Source organism: Stegostoma tigrinum, chromosome 16, assembly GCF_030684315.1.
Source record: "Stegostoma tigrinum isolate sSteTig4 chromosome 16, sSteTig4.hap1, whole genome shotgun sequence".
Classification (NCBI taxonomy): Eukaryota; Metazoa; Chordata; class Chondrichthyes; order Orectolobiformes; family Stegostomatidae; genus Stegostoma; species Stegostoma tigrinum.
Window position 1 is genome coordinate 19,605,874 of NC_081369.1, and position 13,301 is coordinate 19,619,174.

Sequence of the window (13,301 nt, forward strand, 5' to 3'; positions counted from 1 at the left end):
AACACACAATATGTTGGGGGAATGTACCAGGGAATTTTTACGAAAGGATTTTAGGCCATGTATGTGAGCAACTCATGATAACCTCAGTCATTTTGGCTCAAAAATACATTAAATAATTGACTACAAAATTTTAAAAACATTATGGAAGACAACTGAGGATAGATCAATAGCAGTAGATTGCTGAACCAGAACAGGAAAACTTGAAGTAAAATTTTATGACATAATGCAAGACTTCCACGGAATGAAGTCACAGCAAAGCGCAAAAAATATGTTGTTTCCGTTCTGAAACACAGCAAGTATTACCTGTTGTTTTTTTTACAAGGCCCTAAGACATGTTTGGATCCCGAATTTCTAGTTGACCATCAACTGTGCTGCCAGATTAGAAGTAGGAGATCAGCTCAAGAGGGAGAGATTGTAGCTTCAGCACTGATGCTTGGGGGCCAACCTCCTTTTCTGGTCTACAATATGAACCTAAGTAATTGCTGAAGTCTGTTCAACCCATGGTAAACATGTGAGGTATTGGCATTAGTGTTTCACTCTCTCTGACTTCTGTTTACAGATTGATGAGGATGAGCCACTATTTCTCAGCCTGATAGAGGATTTGTTTGCTGGTATTCAGTTGGATATGTCTGGTTATCCTGAGTTTGAAGCTGCTATTGACAAACAGGTACTGGGGTCAGCTATTTGTACATCTTTTAGCAACATTCTGTAATAGACAATGCCTTCCTGGCGAATTGCCTGGCAGTTTCAAATTAATATTCCAAAGTGGAAAATAGGATTGATTGAATACATTTTGAAAAGTTCAGTGTATTTAAGAAGTGAATATTAAATATTACTAAGTTTTAATTTTAGAGGTAGTAATTATTTAACAACTATATATAACTTTGTTTTCAGATTGAAGATGAAGGCCTAGTAAAACATACACCATGGAGACTGAAGGTTATCCAGTTGTTTGAAACGCAGAGTGCACGACATGGTATGATGACACTGGGTCCAAGTGGTGCCGGAAAGACAACTTGTATTCATACCTTCATGAAGGCTATGACAGGTAAAGATTTTTTCGGGCACAAAGGGAGGCAATGACTTTGTGGTATTATCGCTGGGCTGTTAATCCAGAGACTCAGGCAATGTTCTGGGGACCTGGGTTCGAATCCTGCCATGGCAGACGGTGGAATTGAATTCAATAGAATATCTGGAATTAGCAATCTAATGATGATCATGAATCCATTTGTTGATTTCCGGAAAAACCCATTTGATTCATTAATATCCTGTAGGGAAGGAAACTGCCATCCTTACCTGGTCTAGCCTACATGTGACTCCAGACCCACAGCAATGTGGTTGACTGTTAACTGCGCTCTGGGCAATTAGGGATGGGCAATAACTGCTGCCTGGCCAGTGATGCCTTGATCCTGTGAATGAATAAGGAAAAGAAAACAATCATTTTTAAAAATTGCAGTACTGACTGTGAAAATGCCTAGTTGCGTTAAATTAGAAAAATAACTAAATTGTTGATATTCTGAGTGTGGTAAAGTGAATAAGAGAAGAATGTGTTACTTGCTTCTCCAGGCTATGCAAGTGGAGATTTACAATTCTTTACCCTGCATCGTGTTTCATGGTTTGTACCTTGTAGTCAGTTTCCCCATTGTGAGTTTGTGGGAACATTAATTGAACATGGATTAAGGTCACTGCTTAAATGGTGATCTCATGAATTTCACACAAACTTGTTTATATATTTGTAACCAAATGTGCATAATACAATTTCAATCCCTTTGCAGTTTATTAAGGAGCACAATGCTTAATCAAAAAAGGACATAAGCGGTGATCAGGAAGGGTGTGAAAGAATACATCACCCTGAAAGAGAACATGTAATATATATTAATTGATGAAGTAGATCTTTGGTATAGGTGGGTTCCTGGATTTATCTTTTCAACCCCTATGATAAAGTTCTGTTTAAAATGGAGACAGAATTTAAAGAAGTTGTCTGATCCAGCTGGAGTGTATACAGAATACTCGGTAAGATATTTTCCATAGCACGCTTGTGTGGTAGACTTGTTGAGGCAAAACTACCACATAGCAAAGATCCAATTGAGGAAGCATATAAGAGGAAATGAACCAAGTCATATTTGGGTTGACAGGACCTTTACATAATATATCTGTTTGCAGACATAAATCTGATAGCATGAAAGTAACAGCGGCTGTGTGGATGCAAAATGGTATTTATAATAGGGCCTGTACTATGCTGTACTGTTCTATGTTCTGTGTTCTTAACCAATTTCGTTTTGGAAGTTATGATTGAATCTGTTTTTGTTGCCCTTTTTAGACAATGAGTTCAAGACCACATCAACGCAGTATAAATTTTTATCATGAAGCCCTGGTACTTTGGCCAATTACCTTACATCTGTGACTTTTTGTTACCAACTGTCTGCCTCCGGAAACCCCTCCTTCAATCTGTCAACGCTATTCATGTCTTAAAAACACGTCTATCAAAACTTCTCTTCTCCTCCTTTGCTATAAGGAGGGCATCCAGGTTTCTCTACATAACTAGTACCATTCTAAATCTCCTTTACACCATCTCTGGGCCCTTGGTACCTTCCTAAAGTATAGTGTCCAGAATTGAACCCAATTATCCAGCTGGGGCCTATTCAGTCTTTTTAAAGGTTCCATGTAATATCCTTGCTTCTGTTTTCTGTGCCTGTACTGATAAGGACAACGATCTTCTTTGCCTTTTAACAATCCCCTCAATTTCTCCATCTACCTTTAGTGATTTGCATACATACGTCTTTAAATCTGTGTGCGTTCCAGTATTCTCACTAAATTGAAAGGCCACACTGTCTTTGGAAAACTCTTGCACGTCAATTGGTGTGCCTAATGAATGGCTTCAGCTTCCTGAATCCACTACCCATGCACAAGGAATGTTACCAGCCGTCCTTCAACATCGTTAGATGTAGATGTAGTTTATAGCTCCTTGCATGATGCCTGAAGACATGCCTCAATAACAGCTTCAGAAGAGAGACGAGTACCACACTGAGGAGAATTTTCAATTTCTGCATTGATAATTCCAAAGAGAATATCATGTTGTGTCAAATTATAATGGTTTAATTTTATTTATTTATTGCCAAGAGAAATTGCTGTGAGTTTGTCAAAATTGATTTTGCTCAGAATTGCTTTGGCGGGCAAAATTCAAAATGGATTTTAATTACATTGGTTTGGGCAGATATTTTTCTTTGGGCTCAGAGATGCAAAGACTATTCCAACTGCAACAATTAGTTGCCTGACATACATTTTTAAATTTTATTCCTGCTGCAGTCATTGGCATTTCTGAAAGACAGTAACTATTTCTTGAATATTTTAGTTAATTTGTTGTCTTATGCTGAACAGAGTGTGGTAAGCCTCACAGAGAGATGCGGATGAATCCCAAAGCAATTACAGCCCCTCAAATGTTTGGCCATCTCGAAGTAGCAACCAATGACTGGACTGATGGAATATTTTCTACACTGTGGAGAAAAACTCTCAGGGCCAAGAAAGGTATAAGAACAAGCCTGGGAAATGGAATAATATGTGAGATATTTGAGTGCTTTATAAATGAATATTTGCATTTCAAAGAATTTTGCTTGTATTACCAAACGTAAGAACTCTACATGTTATAACCAGTATGTAGACTGTTATTAATGGAGAGATGGACATGATTTTTGGTGTACACTCAATCTGTGAAGAGATAGAGATTTTTTCATTTCATATCATAAACATATTGGACCTCCCAAATATATTACATGGTCTGAATGGTCCAAAAACATTTAAACGAAAGTTCAGCTGTTTTGGTGATAGTCCTTTTAAACTGTCATAATAGATTGTGTTCTTGATTATAAACTTTTATTCCCAAGCCTCCAGTTTCAGGAATCCAAAACAGAAGAACGTGTGCAGGGGTGAACTGTCTAACAAATGGATCCCTGTTTGTTTTGCTTTTGCCAGTAACTTGTACAGCAAATACTGTCTTGTGCAGTACATGTCATTCACCCTACATGGAATACTTGTGATGGAATTGACTTGGGTTAGAAATCTAATGTTCCTGGTTCTTTCCCCATTTTTCACTCCCGCATGCCAGACATCCATATCAGGTACTCAGCTGACTTAGAGGGTTATAGTATTTTAGGAAATACAGTCAGAGAAAGAAATGGGAAAATGCATATTACCAATTTAGAGACCAGTGAAAGAAAGTTAAGGTAGAGATGACTGACATTGCCTGCTTTGAGGGTTTGCCTTAGGATATGGACAACAAGCATTCCTTTAAATGTAAATGTTTTAACATTTAATCTATACACAAGGACATCAATTATATACAGGTATTTGAGATTAAATAGCATGTTCTACCAATTTTAGAGACATAATAATTCCAGCAGTTCTCTGTCTTGCTGTTACATTGTGCTATTAATCTGTTAATTTAAATCTGTGATGAATATGTTGTAGGTGACCACATTTGGCTGGTACTAGATGGTCCTGTTGATGCTATTTGGACAGAAAATCTTAATTCTGTCCTGGATGACAACAAGACTCTCACTCTGGCAAATGGGGATCGTATCCCAATGGCACCAAATTGTAAAATAGTTTTTGAGCCTCACAACATTGACAATGCATCTCCTGCCACTGTCTCCAGGAATGGGATGGTGTACATGAGTTCCTCAGTGCTTGACTGGAGGCCTATCTTAGAGGTAAATGACTATAGCTTTCAGCAATCAGAAAGCTTTTCCAAGATCTGCAAATACAATCATAAAAACTGATTAACCTTTGCCTTTTTTCTAGGTATATTTTGCTCATTTGATACAAGTGTGCATAATCAGTTGATTTACTAGAATACATGCTAAATGGGAGTTCATGTACTCTAATATTAGGATGACTGTGTTTAGACATATTTGAAGTGGAGCTCTATTGATCTGTAAAACTCAAGTGATTCAATGAAGCTCTTAGCATATTACTAGGACTTGTGTGAGTGTGTGACTCGAAGCAGATGATGTTTATAGCATTTAATATTCTAGCAGCTGTAGGAAAACTGGTAGTCTAATCTGATCTAAAACTCTTTGTTGAATATTAAGACAGCAAATTGTACTTACAACTTAATTATTTTCTTTCAACAGAGTTGGTTAAAGTTACGTTCATGTCATGAGGCTGAAATTCTCAAGGAGTTGTATGCAACTGTGTTCCCAGAACTTTATCACTTTAGCATACAGTCATTAAATCAAAAGGTGAAAATGCTTGAAGCCTTTGTAATTATGCAAAGTATTAACATTCTGCAAGGACTTCTACCTTCCAAGGTATGCCATTTAATCTCAGATTATTTGTTCGGATGACATTTTTTATTACCTGATTGATTGAAAAGCTGATTATATGGATAACCACTCATCCAGCAGGAGTCCATAGTGGAATCTATTTTAGTAGGACCTATGTACCCCGATGCTGTGGCCATCCCTTCTTACTTCCTTGTGATTGCACGCCATGCTTACATCTGCGAATTCAAATCATTATCATTTCTGCTTATTGTATTCTGTGTTGACACATTATTCCCATGTTTTTGAAGAATATAGGATGTTGTTCAGGAAAAGAGGATTGGAAATTGATGTATAAACTAGATTAACTCCCATTTTAAAATGTGCAATAAGTTCTAGCAGACTTGGATACTGGCACAACCATATGCCCAAATTTGTGCGTACAGGAAAGTGACAGGATAATCAGATGAAAACTGCTCAACACCAGTGTTGTACTTTTTAAATGTTAGGCGGTAGTAAAAAATGGGCAAAGTATTTCTGTAACTTGATAAGCCAGCAAAGTTGTGCATAATTCTTACTTTTGGGCGATATCAATTCTATTTTCCCTAGTTTTAATTTTACGTTCATCTCTAACAGACTTCAAAGGTTGTGAAAGAACTAACCCTTCTGAAAAGGTACATTCAATTTCTCTCAAGGCATCCTACTCTGTGAAAATAATTCCCAAGTATTCCCATGAACTTTTCTGAAATTAGGTTTCCAGTGTGCAGTATACAAAGCATCATTAATAGTGGCATAGAGTGCAAGAGTAGAGAGGTATGCTGAATTTATATAAGATACTAGTTAGATCTCAGCTGCAATTATGTGTGTAGCTCCAATAGAAGATTCCAACAGAAGTTGGAACCATTTTCCTTGGAAATGACAAGCCTAAGAGGAGATCTGATAAAAGTTTTCAAAATCATGAAGGCTCTGGATAGAGTAAATAGGGAGAAACTGTTCCCGCTCGTTAGAGGTTCAAGAACCTGATAGAAGTTTACAAAATCATGAGGGGCATGGATAGGGTGAATCGTCAATGTAATTTCCCCTGGGTAGGGTTTCCAAAACTAGAGGGCATAGGTTTAAGGTGAGAGGGGAAAGATTTGAAAGGGTGCGCCATTTTCACATAGAGGTTGTTGCGTGTATGGAATGAGCTGCTACAGGAAGTGGAGACTGGTACAATTTCAAAATTTAAAAGGCATCTGAATGGGTATATGAGTAGGAAGGGTTTAGAGGCATATGCGCCAAATGCTAGCGAATGGGACTAGATTAATTTTGGATATCTGATCAGCATGGATAAGTTGAACCAAAGGGTCTATTTCCGTGCTGTACAACTGTATGACTCTATGACTTTAAGAATGAGAGGGTGCAGATTTAAAGTGTTTTGCAAAAGGAGCACAAATGTGATAAGATAAGAACTTTACTGAACAGTTGGTAGTTGGAATGCAAATGCCCAAAAATGTGGTGGACATAGTCTCAATTAAGGCATTCAAGGGGGCTTTAAATGATGTGTTTATATTCAACCAATGTGCAAATATATAGGGGAAAAGGCAGAATAATAGTATAAAGACAAAATATTCATTCAGAGACAGGTATAGACTGGCTTCCTTCTACATTGTAATAATTCAGTGATTCTTCGACCAAGAATCTTAGAGGTTGTCCATGTTATTCAGTTAGAGATCTAAATCTTAAGAACTATTATCTCTCCTCCCTCAAAATAATACATAAAATTTAGTGTTCATCATTTAGAAGTATCAAATAGCTGTAAAGTACCAAGAAACATTAATGCATCAGGCGCATTTTAACGGTGTAGTCTAATTGTTATTGCTGTTCAGCTATCCAAACAATCATCATCTTATGCTCATACATATCCAACAAATAAACATATTGCTGTCAACAACAAAAACAAAGTTGCTGGACAAGCTCAGCAGGTCTGGCAGCATCTGAGGAGGAGAAAAAAAGAGTTAATGTTTGGGTCCGGTGACCCTTCCTCAGAATGACACCCAAAACGTTAACTCTTCTTTCTCCTCCACAGATGCTGCCAGGCCTGCTGAGCTTTTCCAGAATCTTTGTTTTTGTTCCTGATTTACAGCATCTGCAGTTGTTTTGGTTCTTATTAAACACATTGCTGTCTTCCTCATGCCATGACTATTCTCAATTTTAATGGTTGAGGTTTAAACTTGTATGTCCCTAAACCAGATCTGCTTTCTTGGGAGTATTGCTGACTGTACTAGGCGTTGTCAATGCGTTAGGATTATCCTGGAGTCCCCAGGAATTAAAGATTAATTTTCAGGACACGTCTGTTACTACCTGGGAGAAAAATCATGGAGGAATGTATTTTATTAATTTTCATTGAAGACTTTGATTCATTGTTAGTAAAAGAATTCAGAGCAATGAAGAAAGCTGTTTGAAATAGTTGAGCAGGTAGAGTTGGAGAGGTTTTGCAATGAATGCATGTAACTAGAGTTGGTGACTCAAGCTACCAGACGCCTGGAGCAGTACATGACAAGTTTTTCTTTGGAGTCAACATTATTGGTGATACAGAGATATCAAAAAGTACAGTCAGACTTTTACTTTAAATTGAACTTAATTTAACACTATCATTGCTGTTCTGCTTTAGGAACAGAATGGTGAGTTAGACCAACAGAACTTAGAACGATTGTTTATCTTTGGCATAATGTGGAGTATTGGTGGAACTCTTGAGCTGGATGACAGAAAAAAGATGGAATGTTGGTTGAGAAATCATACTTGCATCAAATTGGATATACCTGAAATTTCTTTAGCTGGTGAAGAAACAATGTTTGACTACCTTGTGGGCCCTGATGGTGAGTCTCTAATATTCAAGCATGTTTGCAGAACCTAAAACTTGATAATTATAAAATCATGGTTATTTGGACGCAATTATGAAACACATGAGGCCTGATGAAAGTTGTAACGCTGCATCAGCACTCCTGTGCCTGTAATTGATTTAGTTCCTGACCCTAGTCCTCTCCTGACTCGTGCTAGCTTTGTCTTCTAAGGTGGGGCCTTCCGAAATTCAAATGGAGTGAAGAAAAGATGAATTCCTTTCATTCCAAAATATGTATTACAATTAGAGATGGTGATCAATAATCTTGGGATTAATCACCTCAATTTAATGAAGTTTTGACATTTAGAAGGCTGGGTTTAAGTGGAAAGGACTCCATGGAGGCCTTTAAACAGAATACATATTTTCTGGAGCAATCTAAGAGCAGCCTCCAAACACGTGCCCTTGATATTGGAGGAGTAAGGACAGGTGGAGAATTCAAAGAAAATTAGAATCTATCCCATATTTTAGCCCATCATCAAGCATAAGTACAATTTTTATACACTTTAGTCTTTGAAATTTTTCTAAGTATAAAGGGAAACTGGCAATTGTACAAACAAGTCAACGAACTGAGAGAGATAATGGGAACAGCAGATGCTGGAGAATCCGAGATAACAAAGTGTGAAGCTGGATGAACACAGCAGGACAAGCAGCATCTTAGGAGATACTGCTTGGCCTGCTGTGTTCATCCAGCTCCACACTTCGTTATCTCAACCAACAGAGAGCTTTATTTTTATATTTAGTACATGTTGATATATGGTGGTGTTTATTATCTTCCAGTTATTTCTGAAACTGCATCAAACATGTTTCCTATGCAGAAACAAAGTGAACGTTTAACTATTGGTAAATGTATGATTCTGAAGTTACAGTGCTGTTGCTTGCTTATTGTGATGGTAAGAATACAGTAATTATTTTTGCCCTGCAAGTTGTTTGGGATAGTTGATACCATACAATTAAAATTAATTATTTTTCACCATAATATTGCCTTGTGAGTGTTCCTTTGTTTATCAAATGTTTTGCCCTTCATTTTATGAGTCAATTCTCAAAGGGTTTTCTTTTTCATTTTACAACAGGGAACTGGTTACATTGGAGCACACAGGTGGAAGAGTATATTTATCCTGTTGATGCCATCCCAGACTATGGGTCGATCCTAGTACCAAATGTGGATAATGTTAGGACAAATTTTCTTATTCATAATATTGCCAAACAGTGCAAGGTATTTTGATACACTGGTCACTGTATTAGTTTGTAACAGTTAAACAGAAAGCTGGAAATCAAGGACAATTGGCGTAGGATGTTAAGTCAGATTAAAAATCCATGCAAATGGAAAGGGTTCTTCATTTCACTCATGCAGAAAGAAAATCCTGACTGTGTTATTCTTAACTTATATTAATTTTTAATAGTAAATGAATCTGGATGGTACTTTACATGGCCTAACTGTGCTACTTTCCATTACAACAATAAGGCAGAATACTCCAGATGTTGGGAATCTGAAATAACAGAAAACATTCAGTCCACAGATGCTGCCTGGCTTGCTGAGTATTTCCAGCATCATCTACTTTTATTTTATATTTGATATTTTGTGTTGTTTGAATTGATGGGTATACACGCTGACAGGTTTTCCCATATTATAAGGGGTGGCTACAATGTTCTGTCAATATCAATCAATAGTTTTGAATTTGGCAGGTGGGTTTATAGCTTGATGACCTTCCTGATATTAATCCTACCCAATTATCTGGCTGAGGCTTGGCCCTGGCATCTGCTTTAATGTCTGTGTTCTTCAATTACCAACAAGTCTTAGAGTAAGATTTGGATCTAGAGCAAGGGCCTGAACCACAAGACCAAAGACCTGAAATGATGAATATGCTAAGGAACCTGAAATAACCCCAGAGGCCAGTATCCCGTCACCAATTAACCCTTTATTTAGATGTGGAAAGTCCTTGACATTGATACAGCTTCATCAGAGCCAGCTCTCAGAGTGAATAAGATGCCTGACACTCCTGTTTTTATCTCTCAGCCAGGGCTCCCTGATTGGGGCTCTTAACTTGGCCCAATCAGGGAACTCATTCTGTGATGTCCACCTGGCTGACCTTGTTACAATAAATAAAACTTGAACATTTTGAGCACATTAACCATTAATTGTTAGACCTGATGTAAACTAACTCAACATGGCAGATAGCAAAAATGTTCATAGATTAATTAGGCTGATTGCAAAATCTGTGGTCTACTGTTAACAAGAAAACATTGTATAGTAAGCCTTGATGTGAGACAATATCATTTGGGGTGGCATGTATTTCTATCCAGGGTTGTAAATCAAATTACTTTGTCTACTTCTGATCCTTCATCTACACAAATTGGCTTTTAACAACTGTGTAACTGCAATGTGCCTTTGCATTCAAATCACACATTACCATTCTGTCCAATTGCAAATTTTATTGAGATTTTTGGAGGTTCCCAGTTGTTTCTTGACCAACAGGAAACAATAATGGTAAATAGTTGCCTTTTGGAATGAAGGAAAGTATATGCGAAGATTCGCAGGAGTCCGTATTAGAATCAACACTTCTCTTGATCTGTATTTGGTGTGCACAGTACAATTTCAAAATCTGCGGCTGACACAAAACTTTTAAGAGTTATGAGCTGTGAGGAGGAGAATAATAAACTTCAGAAGGACATAGGCTGTTGCAGTAAATGGAAAAAATGGCTGATGAAATTAATGCATGGAAATGTGAAGTTGAGCATTTTGAGAGGAAGAATGAGGAGATGCAATGTAAGTCAAAGGATACAATTCTAAAGCAGTTGCAGGAGCAAAGGGGCTGGTGGTGTACAAATCATTGAACGTAGCAGGGCAGGTTGAGAAAATGATTAATAGCACAAATGCAATCCAGGATTTCATTTTGGAAGCATGGGGATAAACTCCCCCATCATCTGAACAACCTGGGCAATGCAAGAAAGCTGGGAAAATTTGGCACGAATAGAAGTGGGGATTTTTGACATTGAGAAGGAAAGAAATCCAATTTTCTCCTCCAGGAGAAATCCAATCCTCAAGGGCTAGATAAGGGTGTCATGTCTAATCAGTGAGAGCCATATTCCTATACTTTTGTGTCTCACAGTTAGCTAATTTCACCTGACTTCAATGCAGTTTACTACTCTCCCAGACACTGGTGAAAAAATAATTCAGACGCTGGAGTATCCACAGCTGGGACTGCCTTCCCAAGTCTATAAGACTATAAGAAATAGGAACAGGAGTAGGCTGTTTGGTGCCCCGAGTCTTTAGGCCTTTCAATAGAATCATGATTGGTCCGACATTCCTTACCTCTACTTTTAGTACATTTTCCCCACAATCACCACTTCTCAAGAATCTATCTTGGCCATAAATATTCACAGGGACTCTGCTCCCACGGCTCTTGCGGCAGAGAGATAAAACATACCTCAACTGTGTGAGAGAAGAAATTCCTCCAAATCTCAGTCTTAAGTGGCAACCCTCTGGGTTTTAGACTCTTATATAAATGGAAACATCTTCTCAGCATTTACCCTGTCAAGCCTCTTCAGAATCCTTTATGTTTCAATAAGACCACCTCTCATTCTTTTTAAGTTCTATTGAGCAGAATCCCAAACTTGTTAATCTTTGCTCATAAGACAATCCCTCTATACCAGGGATCATTCTAATGAAACTTCATGTTGCAACTGTACAAGATGCTAGTGTGGCCTCATTTGGAATATTGCATGCAGTTCTGGTCGCCCCATTACAGGAAGGATATGGAAGCATTGGAAAAGGTGCAGAGGAGATTTATCAGGATGTTGCCTGGTCTGGGGTACAGGCCCTATGAAGAAAGGCTGAGGGTCTTGGGACTGTTCTCATTGGAGAGAAGAAGGCTAAGAGGGGGTTTAATAGAGATGTACAAGATGATCAGAGGATTAGGTAGGGTGGACAGTGAGAGTCTTTTTCCGAGGATGATGACTTCAGCTTGTACAAGGGGGCATAGCTACAAATTGAGGGGTGATAGATTTAAGACAGATGTCAGGCAGGTTCTTTACTCAGAGAGTGGTAAGGGCATGGAGCGCCCTGCCTGCCAATGTAGTTAACTCAGCCACATTAGGGGCATTTAAACAGTCCTTGGATAAGCATATGGATGATGACGGTGTAGGGTAGGGGGAGGGGCTTAGATTAGTTCACAGGTTGGCGCAAAATCGAGAGCCGAAGGGCCTGTTCTGCGCTATATTGTTCTATGCTCTATGTTGTACGAACTGCTTTCCATGAAATTATACTTTTCCTTTATATAATGGAGCCAAAACTGCTCATAATACTCTAGATATTGCATCGCCGGCACTTTGCGAGTTGCCATAAGACTTTTCTTGGCATAACCTGCAACCCCTTTGAAATAAGAGCTAACATTGCATCAGCCTTCTAAATTACCTACTGCCCCTGTGTGCTAGTGTTCTGTGTTTCATGCTTATTACCCTCTAGTCAGTCTAGTATGATGGACCATGGTCAGACCTGGGTTATGGGCAATAAATGTGAAGGAAGGTTTAACAGGGGAGATCGTTGCATTGAGGAAAGTGGCAAATTCGAATAGAGACTAATGCCACAGTGCTAGGATGCAGAGGGGACTGCCCCTTTTGAAGACAGGAACAGGACCAATCTCGGGTGAAAGAGTGAGAGAGAACACTAGATATAAATGTGGGAACCAATATAATGTGGGAGATCCCAGGGTACTGTGGGATGGGAGGATGGATGGGGGAGTCTTTGGAAGGTAACATCACCGTGGCTTTCTTTTTTATTTATTTGTGGGATGAAGGCATTGCTGGCTAGGCAGCATTTATTGCCCACCCTTAAAGGACAGTGAAGAGTCAACCACATTGCTGTGGGTCTGGAGTCAGATGTTGACCAGACCAGGTAAGGATGACAGTTTCCTCCCCTAAAGGACATTAGTGAACCAGATGGGTTTTTCCTGACAATCGACAGTGGTTTCATGGTCATCATTAGATTCTTAATTCCAGATATCTATTGAGTTCAAGTTCCACCATCTGCCATGGTGGGATTTGAACCCGGGTCCCCAGAACATTATCTGGGAGTCTGGATTAACAGTCCAGAGATAAAACCATTAGGCCATCACCTCCCCCATGATGAGGAGACAGTGGATAATGCTGTTGGGTATCTTGATGTG

The 13,301-nt window shown here is 38.6% G+C and overlaps 1 protein-coding gene across 1 annotated transcript in view; it reads left to right on the plus strand.

Annotated features, from left to right (window-relative positions):
- The window catches only part of LOC125459938 (dynein axonemal heavy chain 5-like), a 259,757-nt gene that overhangs the window by 149,900 nt on the left and 96,556 nt on the right, over positions 1 to 13,301 (plus strand). Inside the window, exons 40-46 of the mRNA XM_059651530.1 lie at positions 560 to 667; positions 895 to 1,048; positions 3,379 to 3,525; positions 4,465 to 4,706; positions 5,130 to 5,306; positions 7,912 to 8,116; positions 9,210 to 9,352. Of these exons, the coding sequence (XP_059507513.1) occupies positions 560 to 667; positions 895 to 1,048; positions 3,379 to 3,525; positions 4,465 to 4,706; positions 5,130 to 5,306; positions 7,912 to 8,116; positions 9,210 to 9,352 (1,176 nt within the window). The remainder of the gene's footprint in view (positions 1 to 559; positions 668 to 894; positions 1,049 to 3,378; positions 3,526 to 4,464; positions 4,707 to 5,129; positions 5,307 to 7,911; positions 8,117 to 9,209; positions 9,353 to 13,301) is intronic.